The sequence below is a fragment of the Drepanopeziza brunnea genome (assembly GCF_022702325.1).
Source record: "Drepanopeziza brunnea f. sp. 'multigermtubi' strain 214-2 chromosome Unknown ctg7, whole genome shotgun sequence".
Lineage (NCBI taxonomy): Eukaryota > Fungi > Ascomycota > Leotiomycetes > Helotiales > Drepanopezizaceae > Drepanopeziza > Drepanopeziza brunnea.
Genome location: NW_027094070.1, coordinates 2,233,355 through 2,253,416, shown reverse-complemented (window position 1 = coordinate 2,253,416; position 20,062 = coordinate 2,233,355). Strand labels below are relative to the sequence as shown.

General features: G+C 49.9%; 6 protein-coding genes across 6 annotated transcripts; 4 read left to right on the top strand and 2 right to left on the bottom strand.

Annotated features, from left to right (window-relative positions):
* Window positions 1–2,575: 2,575 nt before the first annotated feature.
* On the top strand, window positions 2,576–5,938 carry L3040_004996 (uncharacterized protein; the record flags this gene model as incomplete). The annotated part of the gene is made up of 10 exons (XM_066156405.1): window positions 2,576–2,721; window positions 2,792–2,837; window positions 2,923–3,082; window positions 3,162–3,378; window positions 3,440–4,019; window positions 4,068–4,076; window positions 4,125–4,223; window positions 4,275–4,534; window positions 4,631–5,538; window positions 5,850–5,938. 10 exons carry the CDS (start codon window positions 2,576–2,578, stop codon window positions 5,936–5,938), a joined length of 2,514 nt encoding a protein of 837 aa, XP_066011813.1.
* A 2,754-nt stretch (window positions 5,939–8,692) lies between these two features.
* On the bottom strand, window positions 8,693–12,052 carry L3040_004995 (uncharacterized protein; the record flags this gene model as incomplete). The annotated part of the gene is made up of 5 exons (XM_007297252.2): window positions 8,693–9,078; window positions 9,173–9,294; window positions 9,342–9,913; window positions 9,961–11,650; window positions 11,709–12,052. The coding sequence occupies 5 exons, from the start codon at window positions 12,050–12,052 to the stop codon at window positions 8,693–8,695; spliced, it is 3,114 nt and encodes a 1,037-aa protein (XP_007297314.2).
* A 409-nt stretch (window positions 12,053–12,461) lies between these two features.
* On the top strand, window positions 12,462–13,205 carry L3040_004994 (uncharacterized protein; the record flags this gene model as incomplete). The annotated part of the gene is made up of 2 exons (XM_007297253.2): window positions 12,462–12,974; window positions 13,023–13,205. 2 exons carry the CDS (start codon window positions 12,462–12,464, stop codon window positions 13,203–13,205), a joined length of 696 nt encoding a protein of 231 aa, XP_007297315.2.
* A 730-nt stretch (window positions 13,206–13,935) lies between these two features.
* On the bottom strand, window positions 13,936–14,343 carry L3040_004993 (uncharacterized protein; the record flags this gene model as incomplete). Its single annotated transcript, XM_007297254.2, has 2 exons — window positions 13,936–14,148; window positions 14,248–14,343. 2 exons carry the CDS (start codon window positions 14,341–14,343, stop codon window positions 13,936–13,938), a joined length of 309 nt encoding a protein of 102 aa, XP_007297316.1.
* A 1,032-nt stretch (window positions 14,344–15,375) lies between these two features.
* On the top strand, window positions 15,376–15,899 carry L3040_004992 (uncharacterized protein; the record flags this gene model as incomplete). The annotated part of the gene is made up of 3 exons (XM_066156403.1): window positions 15,376–15,520; window positions 15,656–15,756; window positions 15,849–15,899. 3 exons carry the CDS (start codon window positions 15,376–15,378, stop codon window positions 15,897–15,899), a joined length of 297 nt encoding a protein of 98 aa, XP_066011812.1.
* A 1,595-nt stretch (window positions 15,900–17,494) lies between these two features.
* On the top strand, window positions 17,495–19,500 carry L3040_004991 (uncharacterized protein; the record flags this gene model as incomplete). The annotated part of the gene is made up of 3 exons (XM_066156402.1): window positions 17,495–17,549; window positions 17,620–18,031; window positions 18,159–19,500. 3 exons carry the CDS (start codon window positions 17,495–17,497, stop codon window positions 19,498–19,500), a joined length of 1,809 nt encoding a protein of 602 aa, XP_066011811.1.
* Window positions 19,501–20,062: the final 562 nt, after the last annotated feature.

Below are 20,062 nucleotides of genomic sequence, written 5' to 3'. Positions count from 1 at the left end.
AACTTCGCAGTTCGATTCAAAGAGTTTTCAGGAACCAAAGGTAGTCTCACGAAAAAGTAATCCCCCCAATCCGTCCCTCCCTCCCTAGCTTTCTCTCCTCTCTCCTCTCACAAAGTTGAAAGAAAAAAAACTAAAAACAAGAAGACTAGAAAGCAGAACTTACTTACAGCTCGAAAGTTATTGTTCCTGCTGCTGCTAACACGGTAAGATTTCATGCAACGAAGATAATTTTGATGTCCTCGGAGAAAGCAAGCAAGGATCGGGATTTGAGGCGGACGTGCTGCTAGGTGCTAACCAGTACGACGTACTGTGCTTTCGGGATGTGAGATGGGTCGGGCGTTGAGCTGTCATTGGGTACGGGGTCTGAATGTAGATTAAGGAAAGCTTTGGGGATTGGAAACCATACACATATATATATGTGTGTGTGTGTGTGTGTGTGTGGTATGAAGTGGAGGGAGAGACATACTGTAGACATCTTAAGTTCGATCTTGACGACGAAGAAAGAGCGCCAATTTGGAGTGTCTGATAACAGCGATATAATCAGAGGCAGTTGAATCGTCGGCTTCGCTTAGGTGGACCTCCTCACATCCATCCTTCCAACGATTCACAGCAGAATTGGTCTCTGGAGGTCAGCCTTTGCCTGTGTATGTATGAGGGTTGGTAGCCATGGCTGTGGCCGGAGGTAGAAAGATTCCGAGGGTTTTTGGTTTGTCCTCTGGTCAGGTTCAGGTATTTGTTGCGTCGCGGACTTGAGTTGCAACTGCTCCTCCTCTCTCAGAGTATTGGCGCCCAGGTGTTGCAGAATATATCGACTTCTCTTTATCCTGAATGGACTGTGCTGATATGATACAGAGATTCCGGCGTAACGGTCGTCCTGTATGAATGGTGGCTGGGGATCAGAATCGGGTAGATGTTTCTGAGCTACCTACCCTTTGGTCCTCACACAGACGATGAAACGAGGATATCATGTATATGTATATACATATATATACATTATATGTATCAAGAGCAAACAGCGACTGTCCCGTTCAAGCAGAAGCTGACGACGCTCGAAAAGATGAAGATCTGCCTATCACTGCCAGACCTGAACGTGCTGCTCGAAAGTCAAGCGGTCGTCGCCCCGACTCTCCTCAGCTCCGACCTGTGGAGCGGTGCTTGACGGTGCCGGCCACGTCGATAGAAGCTCGAACGACCCAACTACTACGTACTTGATGTGGATCGGAAACAGCGATCGATGAGCTCGATCAACGGCCCTCATCTCATGACTGAGTTCGGGTGAGTTCAGGCCAGTTCCGGGCCACCACAGCCTAGGAGGCTATTCTACAACTATCTGGATATAGCGAGAAGAGAGATGCCCCTGGATATGGAACACAGAGCCGCCACATCCGCCGCATCCGCATCGTCCGCCAACGCCATCCGTCCCTATTCACGGCGATGATTCGAGATATCTACGATAATGCGGCTGCCATCATCGATCGATAGTACCATCGATCTACCGGTATGCACAGACTCTTCGCCGGATCCCCTCGCCCGGCATCCGGTCAAGAGCATTCGGCGGTTCACTGGTACTGGTACTGGTACTGGTACTGGTACTGGTACTGGTACTGGTACTGGTACTGGTACTGGTTGGTACTGGTACCAGATACCAGATTTTTCCTGCCAATCCCCGATATCCGTCCTAGGCGCGAAACCGTACAGGCAGGAGGACATGGTGAGGAGTGTGTGCAAACTTCCGCGGCGGGACACAACTGCACAGTCATGGGCCCGAGATATCCTGTTGCAGGCCGGAACGAGGCCGGCCAGTGGCCACCGGGTCCTAATCTGCCTCGCGATGAGTAATATCAATATATAAAGCAGTTTTTAAACATCACATTGTCTTGATTCCCTCGGCCGAGATTGTTATCAATCCCATCCAGGTTCCGCGTCGCCGAAGTCAAATGCCGTGAGCACGTTTTCGACGTTTTCAAATCCCGGATCGCATCCTGGCGAATCAGAATGCGTGCTGGGGTCGAGTTCTGCGCTTGACCCCTACGGGCTTGGCAATAAAGCGATTCCTATACCGCCTTCCAAGTCGAGTCTCGACACTCGACTGTCGACCGTCGACTGCTGACTCCTGACTCCTGCTGCCGGCCCGTGGGCCGTGGGCCGTCGGCCGACCGCGCGGATCCGGAAGTTCTAGAATCTCGTCGGTATCAACTGCAGATACAGATGCCCATCAACTCAACACCCCACCACCACCATACTGACAACAGACTGACTGAGCAGCCCACATACATCCTGACAACAAACTGCCATACAGTTAGTCGTATGGACAGACAGACAGGCAGGCAGACAGGCAGGCAGGCAGGCAGACAGGCAGATAGACCGACAGGCAGACAGACCGACAGACCGACAGACCGACAGACCGACAAACCGACATACTAACACCCTGACATACTGATTTACTGACAAACTGACATGGCCAAAGCAACCAACAACTGTGAGTACCAGACGTGCATACTTTAAAAACCTGGACCACCGCCCGCTCTTCAAGCCATCCATCATCTACCGAGTCAGCCGGCCAGCCTCCCCCATCATGGGTTTAGACATGACGACTGATGGATCTCACGGCGACAGCACCAAGCTTGCGTCGGCGTCGGCGTCGGCTTTGGCGACCAAGCCCGCCAAACCAGCGAGGAAGAAGTTTGCGGTGCCGCCCGTGAAATTGGCGTGTCTGGAATGGTGAGAGTCCGAGTCACGAGGGCATCGGCCGATTGCCAGACGGATTACCGATGCTGACGAGATCCCGCAGTCGCGCTTCACGAACTCGCTGCGACGGGAAGACCGAATGCTCAAATGTAAGAATCACCACCCAACACCACACAACACCACAACCCAGTCCCCCGGATCTCTCCGCTGACAAGATGCCCTGTACCGGTGTAGTGCATCACCAGAGGGAAAACATGCGTCTACACGCAAAGCAAGCGCGGCGGATCCAGAATCCGTCGGAAACGGGTCTCGACGGAAAGCCAAAGTTCTCCAAAGTTCAACAACAAGGAACTGAACCAATGTGCGCTGTCCATCATGCCAGAATCCGAAGAAGGTAAGCCAACAGAGGCTCAAGCCCAAGCTCACGCTCACGCTCGAGATCGGCGGGATCTGATGCGTGTGATCTGATCTAGGAACCTTTGCTGCTCCACTCAGCTTGGTCGCGCCCGGAGGGGGCCTGAAGCAACTTGACTTCTCGCTAGATGACACGGATTTCATCTTCGATTCCATCTTTGCTACGCAGCAAGAGAATATGGATAGTGGCTACGAGACCTCGGAGCACGCGGGGACGCTATCCGATGGTGGCCAGCGCGAGGTTCCGATTCGGACCTACTCAAGCGACGAAGACATGTAAGTACTTGAAAGTCAACTTTGAAATCATCATCATCAATCATTCTTACCCGAACTTTAGTTTGAGCGCCTACTACACTTACATCCACCCCTACTTCCCAGTTCTCCCACCCCCAGAACCAGGTCAAGTGACCGACAATCCCGACCTAGGCATCCGTCGATCCCCAGACGCCATCTTCAGCAGCAGGTCCTGCCCCGAATTTGAGCCTTGTTCGCCTCTCTCCATGGCCATCTCGGCCTCTCTCGCCTTGATTCCTCACCCCGACGACAAAGATCCCTCGGGAACCGAGTCCCTGCATCTCCGGCGCGAACAGGCGCAAGCATTCGCGCGATCTGCGTTCGAGGGTATAGAAATCGAGTCGGAACTGATTGATTCAACCGTTCAGCCGGGAGAAGCACTGAGTAGTGACCCGTTGACTTTAGACCGACGGCCGTTTCACCCGAGGAATCCGGTGGAGAATGAGAGTATCATAGCATTGATCATGTTGAGCACGTATGAGTATGCTCAGAGAGGCAATGTTGCGAAGATGAGGAACAGGGCTGGCCAGGCTGTAAATGCTGCCATGAACTTGGGGCTGCACATCAAAGGGGACGAGGAGGGCTACTACGCGGAGGCGAATAGAAGGGTCTGGTGGATGGCTGTAAGTCATCCGAATGTTGCGTATCGAACCATCACTTACCCTCTGAAGTACATCGCAGTGTGTCAGGGATCGATCCTGAGCAATTCTGTAAGCGTGCCCTGATAGATGCAAAGAATCCTGCTGACTCTGGCCTTGACCCCTCCGATTCTCCTCTACGACCCTCGCTTCACAACCATGGGGCCCACCTACTCAGGTGATCCAGGGGTAAGCCACGTTGCCTACACACTCCTTGAGGGCCTTTCTAACACTCCCCAGGCATGGCCCATATTCCTCCAGTCCCAACAAGCCATCACCTCCGCAACGCAATTTGTAATCGACCTCGACGCAACCCTCAAGCAAGGCGCCAACACAGCTGCGATCTGGGACCGTATGCTTGAACTCGAAGCCATCATCGAGCCTCTAATAATGGCAGCCGATACCTGGACGCTTTCTTCCTCGCCACCACTGGCTCTTGACTCATCAGAGATGGTCGTGGGGCAGGCGTTAAGAGGGATTGCGAGGATAAAGTTGAACAGGTATGTTGTTCTCCTCTCGCTTAGCCTCCCTCGCTTCCACGGTGGAATTTCAACACAAGTCCCGAATGTAGAGATGTTCGCTGATGGAGACGGCAGCGCACGCATTAAACTGCACCGATACTGCGCCTTCTCCGACGTTCCCGTCTTCTCGAAAAAGCACTGCGACCTCCCTCCCACGTCCAGACCCGCTCAAGACACAAACCTCCTCACCCCTGTCTCCAACACCAGCACCCCAAACCCAGCGCCCAACTGCGCCTGTAGCAACGCATTCTCCTCCTCGTTCTCCCCCTCCCACTCCTCAAACCACCTGAGCACACCCCTCTCCATGGGCTCAAGCAGCAACATCCTCCCCTACAACCCAACCCACTCGGCGAGAATATGCCTCAAGTCCGCATTCGCCATCGCTCGATCCTTCGCCTCACTCCCATACCCGCAACCATGCCGCCCATCATCCAATCCCCAGACTCAGCTTTCGCAAGTACCACACAGCCAAAATCAACATCAGAACCAAAGCCAGGAATTAAACCACGGCCAATCCCAGCGGCAGAATCCGCTCTCAATGGAATACCCATACTTCCCTAGCATGTCCACCACCACCACCACCACCACCACAATAGCATCCCCAGCAACGATCGCGCCAGCCCACCCCCCACGCATGATCCCCGTCTTTGCCTGCTGCGCCATGCAATCCTCCTACGCGCTCATCATGCTCTCCTACAAGACGAAAGCCATGGACTTCGCTTCCTCCGTCTCCTCATCCCCTTCCTCGTTCCCCCCGAGTTATCATCACCCCACCAACACCAACACGAACACTCACACCTACACCCACACCAACGCTAACTTCGCCAATCCAAACCCGAGCACTGGCCTCGCGAGAGGGGACGGCAAAGAGCCCTCCTCCTCGGCGCAGCGCATGCTGGCACAGCTAGGGGAGGGATTGCAGATGATCTTGGCGGCGCTGAGGAATTACAGTATCGCGTACGAGGCCCTAGGGGGGATGCGAGGTGTGTTTTTTTTTTTTTTTCCGAGCCATCCATCTATCCACCCATTCATTCTTTCTCCTTTTCTCAATCTTCTTAAATTCTTTCCCCTCCCCCCTTTTCTTCTTTTCTTCTTCTTTTAATTTTCTCTTTCCCACCGGCCTGTAATTTACTTCAAGTGAATAAATCCCACAAAACGAGTACCAAGCACGCAGACACGCACATGTTTGGTTTGCAAACCCATAAATGGCTACGCAATAATAACGGCGGACAATATGAACATGAATATGACCATCTCAGCTAATCCATCCACCTATTATTCTCTCCACCTACAGATCAAATCGACATCGCAGCCACGTCAGTCGGTGCCATCGCGGAGCAGAGTGTGGCGAGCGGGGTATTGGGGGGCGGCGGTGGGTGGTGAGATGAGATGGCTTTATGAGAAATGGGAAATGGGGAATCAGAAATCAGAAATCGGAAATGTGGAAAGTAGAGAGAAGAGGGAAACGGAATAGGAAAGCATGAGGAAATAAGAAGAGGAAGAGGAATATAGAAAATATAAAAAAAAAATCGGGGATGAGGCAGGTGGGAATTGGGAGGGAGGTGGGAGGTTGGAGGTGGGAAGGAGGCGGGCGCTTAGCGAGCGAGCGAGATGTCTATTTGTCTGTCTTCCCTTGGACGACGGGGAGGGGGGGTTGGGGTTGGGGTTGTTGGGGTTCTTGATAGCATGTGTGTTTTGCTGCAATAGCGGCCCTATATGTTTTTTTAGATAAATATTGAAAGAAAAAATGGAAAAAAAAAATTAAAAGGGAAATTTTTTTTGATGAGGAAGTAAGTAAGTCGCAGACGTGAGGAAGTTGAAGAAGAAGAAGTTGAAGGGTTAAAGAAATACACATGCCTTTTCACATCCCTATTCCTATCGTATTGCTATCTACTTGATGTTTATATCGATATCATGAATATGTATGTAAGTAAACTAAAGGCCCCCTTTTTTTTTCTTCCTTTTTTTCCTTTTCCTTTCTTCCTTTTCCCCCCCTTTTTTTCCTCTTCCTAACATCCTCCTCTCCCATCCTCTCTTGAAAGACAAGCTAGCTATCTATCTATCTATCTATCCATCCATCCATTTACACAGCTATCTACCTAACCTCTTCTTACATAAAACAAACGAGCTCGACTCGCTCGAGTGGTTCTTCATCGAATCCCCGTCTGGGTAAATTTGGAATTTGAAATCAGAGATCAGGGTGAGAAATCATAGTGATAAATCATAAATCGCCCTAAACGAACTGAACGAAGGCTTTTATCTTGTCGTATTTTATGTTACCTTCGCTTTTCACTTTTCACTTTGAGGAAGGAAGGGGGAAAGGAAGGGAGAAAAGAAAGAAAAGAAAACCCCTCGGGGTGATGTATATATGAGTATTTATATATATGTATGTGTGTGTGTGTATGTGTAAAAATATATGTATATATATATTATTCTCAAAGAAGAAGAAGAAAAAGAGAAGGGAAAAGGAAAGAAGGGAAAGGAAAAGAAATTGATTGAATACGTAGATAGATAATTAATTACGAAGCCTTTAAAAAGGGAAAAGGAAAGAAACCCCCCCCCCCCCCCCCCCCTGTCTTCGTCCGCGGTTTCGGATTCTCTAATCAAGCAAGTGAAAATACTCGTGATAACCTCAGAAGAAAGTAAAATACATTCTTTTTTTAAGAAGACAAGTAAACAGGCAAAGAAAGACCTTTCAAGAAAAGAAAAAGAAAAAAAAGAATCCCTCGACCCCGAATTAAATCATGTTGTATTTATGTATACATGATCGAATCGAATCCAAGACTGACCTTCAACCTTCAAACTCTAACCTCCAGCTCTTAAGCCAGCAGCAGGCAAGCCAGCAAGCCAGTAACCACATCTCCCCCTCTCCTCTCTCTCCACGAACATCTAATCCCAATCCCAAGCCCAAAAGACTCCAGCTCCAAAAGCCTTCCCAAAGACCTACAAAGAAGAGAAGGGGGAAAAAAAAATCCCGCCAATCCATCCACAAAAACCCCCCCCCCCACTATAATGTATAAATCAGAGTCAACAAAATTCGACATGTCGAAATAGATATTCGAATACCCATTCCTCCGCCTCCCTTAGTAGTAGATGTTACAATATATATATATATATATATATATATACACTTACCCATCTTTGAGATCCTCGAAATTCTTGAGACTTTTAAAATTTTGAAAAATCCGACCTTTTAATCTTCCACTTCTACACGCCATCCATCTCCCATCCATCCCTTATGCATCCACCTACTCTCAACCAAATGAAACTATCATTTAAATATCCTCCCGCAATCAAAACTCAAGACATCCCCCCCCCCACCTAAAAAAGGAGAAAAAAGTGGTTTTTTTTTTCTTTTCAAATCACGCAAGATTTTCCATTTGATTGATCTACTCAGTAGGTACATAAAAGTATGAAAACCTAACGACTGTTTGTCAGTCCATACTCTCTCACACCACTCTTCCCTCTCCCATCTCCCATCTCCCCTCTCCCCTCTCCCCTTTCCCCTTTCCTCTCCCCCCCCCCCCCCCCCCCCCCCCCTCTCCACGTTCCCTCCCTCTCATTTCCCGTCTCATCACCCTCCCTACGCCCGTCACATCTTCACATCGACCATGGTATACTAACTACACCACCAGCGTCACCACTACGGAAACCAAAAACAGTGCGCGCTATCCAATCTGTACACCCAAGCAAGAAAGCACCCACCCACCCATCCATCCATCCACCGATTAAAAGTAGCGCGTACGATCATGTAACGCGGCGATCCCCAAATCCCCAAAGCGCCCCCACAATCAAACTCTCGAAAACGTAAGCAAAAAATGCAAAGGCAGGCGGGCCATCTTCTTCTTCTTCCTGCTCTTGCTTGCTCTAAGGTTTATATATGTGGTGTTCGCCCGTCCAAAAGAAACAAAAGAATCCCCCCAAACGGGGTTAAAGGCAAAAGCTAGGCGGGGATGATAAATGCTGTGAGCCGTCCATGTACCTAGCCACGTAGGTCAAGGTGGACCAGACAGACACAACAGAACGCGAAATGCGAGACGTGCCACCCTTGCCAGATGTACCTTCCTCCTCCAAACACCCCATTTCCCAATAGGAAAACCAACAGGCAAATGGCGTGACCAGGTAAGCTTGGATCTCTCAAGCGCCTTGAGCCAGCTCCTGCAACTTCGCCTTCTCCCCATCACTCAGCGCCGCGTAGTTCATATTGAAATCCGCTAGATTTTCCCGTCCAGCTCTGATGAAAAACTCGATGAGGTACGCTTGCGTCTCGTCGTCTCTCTGCCTCTTGAAATGTCCTTGGCCTTCACCATAGGCCATTAACTCGGCCTTTGTACTACCCAGGCCAAGATCCAGAACATTAGTGTGGACATCCTCCCAACCATCGTCGTCGGCCTCTTCATCCGCAAACTCGGCGGCCGCGGCAGCAGCCAGGGAATTGGAGTGCCCCGATGCCGAGAGCAGTTCTTCAATAAGGACTTTGAGGATTTTGAGTGGGGCGGGGATGATGGTGTACTGGTCGGGGTCTGCATGCAATGTCAGCTAAATGTAAGAGGACGCGTGAAGGAATGTGACGATGGAGTTTGATGATGGGGAGGGGCATCATAGCAGGGTAGCTACTTAGTTTTGCTTGTGACCTGGTCATGATCCGGTCGCTTTTGGGAATGATAAGTTCACCTTTAACCATTGTCTGGACGACGCGCGGGTCGTTGAGGGTAAAGAGTTTGGAGAGGGCGATGACGCTATGTTTCGTTAGCACCAATAGATCGGAAGGAGATGGGAAGTGTACTTTTGTCGAATCTCATCGTAGCCAGCGAAGTTAATAGAGCTTTCCAGCCACTTGCTGAGCACAACTTGCAGGCCATTCTGGCCATTAATCTCAATCTGAGCCAAGAACTCTACAACATCATGGGCACCAGCGAGTGAGAGACGAGCGAAGACCAAGATCAGTGATTGGATGAATGGCGCAGCTTCAGCGGTTGCAAGCCGTGATGCAACCGCGCGCAGGAGTTGGTCCAGGTACGGACCCAGACGCTCTCGACCAGCCTTCTCAACCAGCTCTGCAGCAAGACCACCTACTTCCGAAGCCGCGTTGTCTTCGATTGCAGGGCTGAGGAGCTTGTCGATAATAATCAAGCAGACCTCGAGACCGGATCGGTTGGCCTCGTCTTGCCAAGCAAATACTTGCTGATGATCGTGCATAAGCATGAACTTGATAGCCTCGGCACCGGGTCGGAGAACGCCACCTTCAGTGGTAGCCATCAGTAGGCGGTTGAGTTTCGGAAAGGCCGCAGCAACGTATCCAGGTGGGAGTGGCTCGGAGCCGTTTTCGGTGAGGACGGTAAGCAATTCGGTAGCGAGCTGAAAGTGGTTAGCAAGGGAAAGTACTCAGCGGTCAGTAGACGTACCTCCACCAAGGGATCATCTCCAGTCATGTCACCAACATCAAATGCACCAGTCAAAGACGGCAAGACCTTAGCGCACAGTGCTGTGTATGCATGGCTTCGTGACAACGAGCTCACAATTTCCTCAAATGATTCGCTGACTAAGATAGTCAATTGGAAGTTTGCTGCTCCGTGCTTAGCGAGAACAAACAAGAGGTCCAAAGCGCCACTGTCACTCTGGACCGTGATTCTTGGGTCAATTTGAATCGCAGCACGCAGCGTCTCGACCAGAGTGACCAGAAGATCATCGGCATCCTCAAGATCAGTCAAGTCCTTTGAGTACAGGTATTCTGAGATGCATGCGATGATAGGAACTTGGCGGTCAGCTGGTACCGTGCGTGCCTGGACAAAACCTTGGAGCGCCTTAATGCAAGCGACCTTGACCACCTCGGCATCGTCACCATTTACGCCCTTGATGGTGCGATCAAGTAAGCTGAGTGCAACTTCTGGAATGCTTTGGACCAGGATACCAGCAACCAGGTAGCCACGAGCTCGGAAAAGAGGTTCATCGGATCGGTTGATCGCGTAGTCAACCAGCGGCATGTATGCATTAGCTATCTCTGGCGTGACAGCCTTCTCGACATCAAGGAAGTCGCTCAATAATTGCGTGAGAAGGAATAAGGAAGCCTCTTTTGTCCTCCAGGTAGCGGGTTCGTCGGCGAAGAGAATCCGGGTATATGCCAACAAACCTTCAAGCGCACCTTGGTGTAACCACTCGCCTAACTTGATCAGCAGATCTCCGCAGGCAGTTCGAGCCGTGTAGTTTGCCGTGACGGAGGTTTCCTCGGCCAAGAATAGGTTGACATCAATGTCCCAGAGATCTTCTTCCTCTTTGGGAATTTGCGCATATTCGACAGCCAACTTCATGACATCCATAACCCAGGAAGTACCGGAAACACCGCCTTGCTGCTGCAGTTGTGACTCGAGCTCTTTCTGAACGGGCGGTGCTCGCAAGCATGATTGTAGAAAGTCAAGTTCCTCGAGTACCAAGAAGTCAAGTGTGTATGGTAGGCCATCCGCATCCTCCAAACGTCCTTGCTCATCATTATCCACGTACATTTCCTTGTACTTATCCTGCAGCAGCGAAAGCTCTTCCCAAGTAGCAGTAAACAGCACAGGACTTTGTGGAAGCAACAGCTGTGGAAAGACCGCACGAATCTTCATCAACGTCTTGACCACCTGCAACTTCAACGCAATCAGACCTCGCCACGATTCCGGTTGAGCGGTCCGCTCACTTTCGTATCCCTTGTCACCACTCGTAGGTTTATCAGGAAGGGGCTTCTTCATAATCTCCATAAAGAACGGCAACCACGCGCTCAATGCCTCATCTGCGAAACCCTTTACTTCGGGGCCATGCTCATCCTTGACCATATCCATAATATCGAACGTGCCTCTAAACACTGAAACGGCCAGAGAGCGCAGGAGCGGTTTCCGCGACTCGCTGACCGCCACATCGTACACCACCTTGACAATATCGCGCGCCACCGAGAAGAACTGGTCCTCGCTCAGCGAATCCTCTACCAGATCAGACAGAACTTTCAAAGCACCATGGAGTTGGTCCTCCGCCGCGTTGGGAATCATGTGAAGAATCGCAGGAAGGAGGCTCGGCCACTGGTCAGGAAAGTCAACATTGGCAATCTTGCTCACAACGTATCTATCGGATGCACATTAGTCTCAATCACCATAGAAAAATTGCAAGTCAATGCACCTACGAAGCAGCGCTCTTGATCTTCCGATCCGCCTCCCCACTCGTAGCCAGCTCCAGCATCTGCTGCCTCAGCGCCTCCTTGACCTGATCGTCCAGCAGCACCACGGGCCCGTCATCGCTCTCGCCGCTCCAATTCCGCTCCACGAAGGTCCGCAGCATCAGCAGCGCGCTCTGTCGGATCTGCGGGCTCACGCTGGCGTGGCTGGCTATGGCGGCGAGGGAGACTGGGAAGGCGGGGTTGCTCTTTGCTTGCTCGAGGTGCTGTTCTGCTTGTTTGCGGGGGCCTTCGGCGGAGAGCTGCGTGTCGGCGAGGAGGGAGAGCAGCTGTTCTTCCATGGTGGCGACCATCCCGGCGGTAGTTTGTGTAGGCAATGGTTGACGTCGACGTCGTCGTCGTCGTGAGGGTGTGCACGAAATGGATTCGTGGTGGGTTGAGAAAGTTAGGAAAGAAGGTAAGTACCGTAAAGCTTCGAGGTCCGAGTGCAGACGGAGATGCACTATGCGGTGGGCGTGGCTTGGCGTGGCTTGGCGCAGAACACATCAGATAACTACCGATCATAGGCGGTCTATTTACTTATGACAGACTCTTGGGATTCTCTTTAAAAGCAACATCACGACGACGACGGCGACCATAACAACAACGAAAACAAAAAAGTACGAATCCTAGCAGCAATTCCCATCACCGCTATCTCAAAGGATCATCATACACTAGCTTCGACACTAGTACTTACAGCAAATATATCTACCCCGCCATGCCATGGCCGCCCACGTCGAGCCCCTCCACCTCACCACTCCCCTCTCCCTCCAGCAAACGCTCACCTCCTTCCTCACCGTCGCCATCCACACCATCCTCTACACGCGCGCCATCTACCCGCCCACAACCTTCATCACAACCCGTGCCTACAACTTTCCTGTGCACCAGTCGCGCCACCCTGCCGTTTGCGACTGGATCAACTCCTCCATCGCATCCATTGCCGTGCTGCTCCAAAAAGGTTCCGTCAAGCGGATCGCCGTCCCGATCTTCAATGAGGACGGGCAGGTGATGGAACGGTTTATGTTTGATGTGGAGAGATTCCCGGTTGTGGGGGAGAAGGAGCGCTGGACAGAGTTTGAAGGGGAGAAAGGCGTTAGGAAGCAGGATGTCGAGGAGCAGTTGAGGGGGACGGTGAGGAGGCTAGATTATGCGTGTGGAAAGCTCAAGCCGCTGCCTGAGGGCTGCACGTTCAGTGTGGCGGTTGAGTTGCGGGATGAGGCGGAGGTGCCTATTGGGGTGAGTTCTGGTAGCTATGGGAAAAGGGCTGTGCTGATCTGGGACTAGAATCCACAGCCTTGGATACCGTCTGAGCCGAGCCTGCAGACGGGAGATAAGGCCGGGAGTGAGACGGTGGGAAGTGATCTAGGAGGCGTAAAGAGTACGCCAGTGAGGTTGGTCGAGGCTGGCGAGTTTATAATGGAGGCATGGATCGAGGAAGGGAAGGCAAAGTTTGAATATGATGAGTGAGAAGTGCTGGATTTATCTTGAAGCGATACGCTCTTCTGGGAACCTTCTCCTGTGAGACGTACACGCCAGGGATACCACCATCCTACTAGGAGTCGTCGAGTGGTCAGCCGAGGCCTCCGCTTTCCCAAACCCCGTCCGATACTGTTGAGCAAAAGCAGACCTGCAATGAACATTGCAGTTTCCAGTACTATAACTCTATTTGCTGCACGACAGATATATGAAGCCAGAGATGGCTCACGGGAGGGATCATGTGGAAGCTGCCTATAATTGTGGAGTGGCTGCAGCCAATCTGTGTTGATGAGTGTAAGGTCAAGAATATGTAAGCCGAGACTATTTCTGTACCACAAAACCCAGTCCAACCTGAACCAACTGTCAAGCTAACTAATCATGCAGAAACCAAAAGAAAGCCAATGTCAGTGTTTCCGGGCATCAAAGTATGGCTCTCATCCTCATGAGACTAGAACCCGGCAACATGGGCACCGCGGCGCTGGGCTAGCCCGCATCGTGCCCGTGGTGGGTGACAAGCCCTGCGAGTATATGCATCGCTTCCATTTCTTTCACAGCCTCTGGCCCTGATATAGCCGGCTATAGTCGTTGCGATAAGTCTTGCTGCTATCGCAACGATGATGGCGACAAAGCTATTGGTACATCACAATGTTATTTCAGCATTACTTCCCATCCTGCCCCACTTCCTACTTGTCTCTCAAACTATCACCAGAATTCCCTTTCCCTACAACGCCTTCTCCTGTCTAACCGCCCCCTCCTTCTGCATCCCCTCGCACCCCGCCGCCTTCCCCGCCATTTCCTCAACCTTCCCGCCCAGGCCAGAAGCCGTAGGCTCAGAAGTCTTCTGCGCGTTCGCGGCTTTCATCTCTTCGATTCCGGCCGCAGTGTCTTTCTTGCCGCTGTCCTGCCACTCTTTTGAACCCGTCAAGTTACCAACCTGCAGAGGTGGAGAGGTATGTCAGCGTTGCGTTACCTGAACATTCAATTCGGGTGTGAGTTGAGCAAGGAGAAGGAAGACGAGGAGTAGGATGCGTACGGTTTCCTCAACGTAACCTTTTGCGTATTGGGCGTGGCCGCTGAGCATGCTTGCTGCGTTGTTTGAGTTGTTGGAGGAAGAGTTTGGTGCCGACATTTTGATGTAATAATCGTATGATAGATTTGGGGTCAATTCCTACTCGTTGAGTTCTGGTAGTGGAGAGAGAGAGAGAGAGAGAGAGAGAGAGAGACGAAAGTCAACGCAGACAAGAAAAAGCTGTGGTGATGTCATGAGATCGAGGTCGATTGAGTCGACCTTAGGGGTGGCGATAGCGGGGCAATTGCCAATTGCGGGGTATATACACCTTTGTTTTGTCCGCCCCTTTTTAACCGAGAAACCCCAACAGGATTCAGGAATGATTCAGATACTTTTGGATCATAATGAGATGTAAAGCTCTTGGGGCGTACGTTCCATGAGAGTAGGTCTCCCATAATTTCTTTCCAGATCCATCTCATCGCAAAGATCGCGGACGTCGTAGTCCAAAGAAGTCCAGACGAACAATCCATCGAGTCCAGGCTCATCCTACAGTATACTTATCCGATCAAAATTCCCTGAAACTAATTCTTATACAAAAGGCTTCAAGCAAGCCCCCCGGCTGACAACACTACCAATCCTCTACCAGAGTTCAGCTCACACAAGCGCCTTTCCCACGCCGTCCTGGCAGTTCACCGAGTCCAGCAGCTGAGACTCTCGTAAAGGTGCAACGACGTGGACCTGCAGGAATTCCTTCGGGATCCTTTGGCTATATAGCACGATGGCATCGTCTCCGTTCAGCCTCGACTGCGTCACGCTTCGTGGGGTACAGAGCTCGTAAAGCTTACCCTACTTTTCTCAAGACAGAAGCCTGTCAGCTAGTTGCGTTAACTCGCCGAGGAAGATCAGCTGCTGTGTTACCTTCGCATTCTCACATAAGCAGTCACACACACATAGATAGGTTTACGTAAAAATATATATCTAACTCCATATAAAATTAATGGACTACCTGGACCACAAGAGAAAGGCCCCATCAATTCATTTAGACACACTATATCTATCTATCAAGCTACCCCGAAGCTCAAGTTCGCGAATCGCTCCATCAACAACCGATAGAAAATATTGGTTGTAACAGGCACAATCTGCAAAGCAAAGATGAAGCATACACCCGTCCTCGCCCTGTTCCTCCTCGTCTCCTCTGCAATGGGCCTCGCGGTCCGCAATACCCGGTTCCAGTGCCCCACCTCTCAATTCGGTGGATGCTGTGCTAGTATTGATGCCAATAATATTGGCCATGAATGTCTGCGGCTCCGTTCTTTTTTTGTCTTTCTCTTTTTACCTCTCTCATTCTAACCTCTCTCGTTCTCATCCCTCTCTCTCTCTAATTCCCATCCTCGTCTTCGTCATCCTTAAGATTCATACTGATCTCTCACAGGCCAAAGCGCAGGCAGCGATAAGATGGCTCCACCGTTTACCCATTACTGGTGTAGCGGGCAGGGAGAGAAGGATAGTTGTTGCTATTATGCGCGGTACTTGGTAAGTCGATGAATACTTCTGATCATAACTGGAGTATGCTTCTGCGTAAGGAAAGAGTATGAATGCTGAGTTGGGTTTGTGTTTGTGTTTAGGTCAATGGCGTGCATCCTCTGATTTGCGTCGTCCCGTCCATTGCGGCTTGATTATTCCCAACCGCTCGCCCATAAATAAAAGTTGAAGGGATAGCGGGGTAAAGTCTCGCCGCGCCTTTCAGCAGTTGAGTTGGGATGGTTTGAGTTTAGTGATATGGAAGAAGAGAGCTTACGTTTGGGAGGTTAAAAAGCTGGAAGTATAAGATATTTAAAAATCAATCTGGGTTTCACGTTCTTAGAGGTTATGGGAAGAGCTCTATTTGAAAATGCGTTTATCCATCTCACACAGTCCAGATCTAGCGGCTATTTATGTGCAGCTTTCAGAGAGACGTGCGACGGATCTGTAGAAAATAAAAGCTCTATTTGATTTCTGATAGGCTCTCGTGCGGGGTAACCTCTCTATTACGGCGTCAGGAAACGTTGAGATCTTCTATACTCCCAAAGACTCCATTTCAAGGGCTTCACAATATGTAATCACCGAATCCGTTCGATGTGTTGGGAACCTTACCTTCACTAGTGAGCACTTTGGGGCTTCTTAAGCGATTGCCCCTGAGTACCTAGTCCGCAACCGGCTCGCTAAAAGTGCCGCTAGTAAATAAATCAAGTGGTAAACTTCTGTTTTTCTTTTTTGGCGTCAGCTAGATTCATTTTTCTTTCAATAGCAAGTTGCAATGATTATTTATAGCTGCGGATGACGCAGCAAGTATTCTATTGGTTTATCAGCGTCAGTAATCCATTTTAATAGATTTTTGCTAGGCTTAAATGGCCGAATAGGTGGTGCTAACTCTTAGACGAGCTGGCTAACTTTGTACTACGTCTCAGGCGTAAGTATTAACCCCTGAGGGTAGGGTAACCAGGGGGTTTATAGTGGAAACTTAACTTTTGAGGCACCCTCAAGGGGCAACAGTTACGCCTGTACTGTGGTAGCTTCATAATCTATCGCATACAGGATTCGCTTGATTATCTATTTAATGATTAGGTGTTAATTTGGAATGCTGTATATCACGTTGCTTTTACTAGGTACTTATATCTGGAGACTCGTAGCCACTCGACACACGGATGTAGCGCGTGTTGAGGATTACCCCTACCCTCGGATCAAAGCGTTTATAATATACATTGTAACTCCGAACACAACCAGTCAGTCTTAGTATACGTCACTGGCAAGCTTTCTAAGCTATCATAAATATGCTAAGCGTTTTGGTTTAGACTAGCGTTGACTACTACTGTATATACTACGTCGCAGGCGTAAGTATTACCCCTCGAGGGTAGGGTAACCGGGGGGTTTAAAGTGGAAACTAAACTTTTGAGGCACCCTCGAGGGGTAATACTTAGGCCTGTACCGTGGTAGATTGATTTGTAGCTGTGATTCGTCTTTGTTGAGATGAGTGAGTGAAGCTGGGCTGAATCCGCCGGTGCTAGTCCTGAGCTATCAAACGATACTAGAATAGTTAGACTAAACTATTAAGTGTTAGCACCTATTAGCAGCGCATTCTTCCCAATACTTCTTATACGTGACCATTTGCGCAGCTTTTGCTCTTCATCTTCCAACATTTTTTGCTCCTCAACTTCCAACATCTATGGCTACCCATCTTCCAACATCAACCCTCTGACTTGTCGCATATTCGACAACAGAATCTACCACGATTATGAGTAATAATCAAGAGTCTCGGGACCTAGACTCATGTACCCTAATATCATCTGGTATGTCCTCATTAATCCAGTTGGTCACGCAGTCGAACTCACAGATGCTAATCCCACCCCTTTCAAACAGCATCGAGCGAGATTCCGGCCCTGCTACCTAGCCTCCTACACATTCCTCCCGAATTATGGGATATTATTATCCGTGATCTAGATCTGGAAGATATCAAATCAGTGCGTGCGTCGTGGAGACCATTGCACGACATTGCTTCCAAATATTTATGCAAACCTACGTTTGTCTTCCGCCGCGACCGAAAAGACTTCGAGAGATTCGGAGAACTCATGAAAAATCCATGTATTATCGAGGGCATCGAGACGCTTCGTTTCGAGATTGGGGAGATGGGGCTTTTCTTCATGGCCAATTGGCTGGGATCGAGCTATAGCTTCATGAACAACTACTACCAGAGTATGATTGATCAAGGCCGGAGGGATGATGGTGTTCTGACAAAATTGAATTCCCAAATTGAAAATGCATCTTTGGAGTAGTAAGTTACACAGCCCTCTCAGATATCATGTGAACCCATCTTCGGGTAAAAACGATAATCTGACGCTCCCTCAATGATCTCAGATCTCAACCCAAATTTAGAGCCTGAACTAACCAGTATTTAACAGTGCGAAATGGAATATCAGTGTACACTGGGCCCACCAAAATTATCAGGACGCACATCGTCTCACACAGATCCTCAATTCTGCAATCGCTGTCAAGAATATTCAAGTTACCAGAAAATCCATCACCTGGGCGAATGAAGATCTACTCGACTCCTGGAAGCAGGGGACCCATACCGCCTACATGCAGAAGGCGAATGAGGAGTTCAAGACTCTGCTACTGTGTATTCAAGGAAGTAACCGCGAGCTACAGTCTTTGAAGCATGACGAAGTACCGGTTACATTCTTCAGCTCACTCGATCTTGAAACCTTCATACCTGCGTTCCACCACCTGCGTACCATCCACCTCTCTTTGAACGCAACAGAGACACCCAAAAAGGTGTTCTGGACAGGGCTTGGTACTGTGCTTTGCGCAATCCCAGGACTCGAGGACCTACGCCTCGGATTTTCTCCTCTGGAGGGTTGCGATAGCGATATGAATCTTGGTACCTGGCAGAATAGTAACGATCCTGGCGACTGGTACGTACCACTTCGGAAGGTCTTCGGAGATCACACGTGGAAGAGGTTGAAAAAACTGAGACTGGAAGGAATGGTTTTCTGCGAGGAAGGTCTCTCCGGATTCCTCGGACGACATGCCACTCTGAAGAACTTGGAGCTCAGTGGAATGGCGTTGTGGCAAGGGAGTTTCGAAGGTCTTTTCCATCACTTGAGAAATGCCTTGAGCTTGGAATCCTGCCATGTTTGGGGCCTCTTCCTGGGACTCCAGACATCACACGAAGCGTGGTTCATCTGCCCCAGTCATCTTATATTCACGACCGAGACGGAAATATGGCCTGCCAGCTTCACATCTCACATGCAAGGAATCTTCCAACGGAGTCGTCGCTCAACTCCTCGATGCCTGCGGCCGGACTTAGGGTCCAAGTTGGAGGAATTTTTGGTTTCGGATGGAATTTGGCCTATGGAGATGGGCGACACGGTACCTGAACATATCCGTAAACAACCCTTCCGCCCAGATCCAAGTAACAAAGATGAAATTTGCCAAAAATGGGATTCGGATCTCGCTTCGGAGCAGGCTGATAACAGGTGGGAACATGGCTGGGGGGTGGATGGGGACCTGAACTATGCCACCCAGGAAGAAATCCTGGAGGTCTACTCCCGTGAAGGATACGATACATACGGATTCGACAAGGCCGGTTATGATGCTGGTGGGATCCACCATACAAAGGCCGCAGTCCCAAACTGGCCCAATCTTGATGAGCCCCTACACGAGGCTACCGCGCGGAGGACAGTACTAGCAATGATCAGAGATCATATAGCGAGAATCGCACATGTTGTGACGGGCGGGTAAATTGCGAAAAGTCTTGTTTGGTGGTTAAGATTTGGAACTTAGGTTGGGCAATAATCGTAGACTGAAAGGCTGTAAGGAGGCCCACCTAAGCGAGCCGACGATTACCGATATACAAAGGTCTTGCCTCTGGCTGCCCTCCGCAAGCTCCGGGGCCAGAGGAGACCTTGCTTCGCCCGGTCGTGGTGCGAGGCTGCCTTCCGCATCGATTTTCTATAAGAGATACTCTTTAAAAGGATGTAAAGAAAATATGACGCTTCAGCCCGGCCGCAAGCTCAAACTTACGGCCCTCCGCAAGCTCCGGGGTAAGTTTTCCGGACTTCGCGGTGTAATATTCGTAGCTATATAATTTATAATAATAGCTTCTTTTAGCGCGATGCAGCTAGCTACTTTTCGAGCATTCAACTTATAGCAATAGCTCTTTTTAGCTCGGTGCAGCCAGTTACCGCCCCTTTCAGCCCGATACAACTACTTAAGTATCTTTCAAGCATTTAATTTGTAGCAATAGCCCTTCTTAAAGCGATACAGCAAGCTGGTTTTTTTTTTTTTTTTAATTAGTTATTTT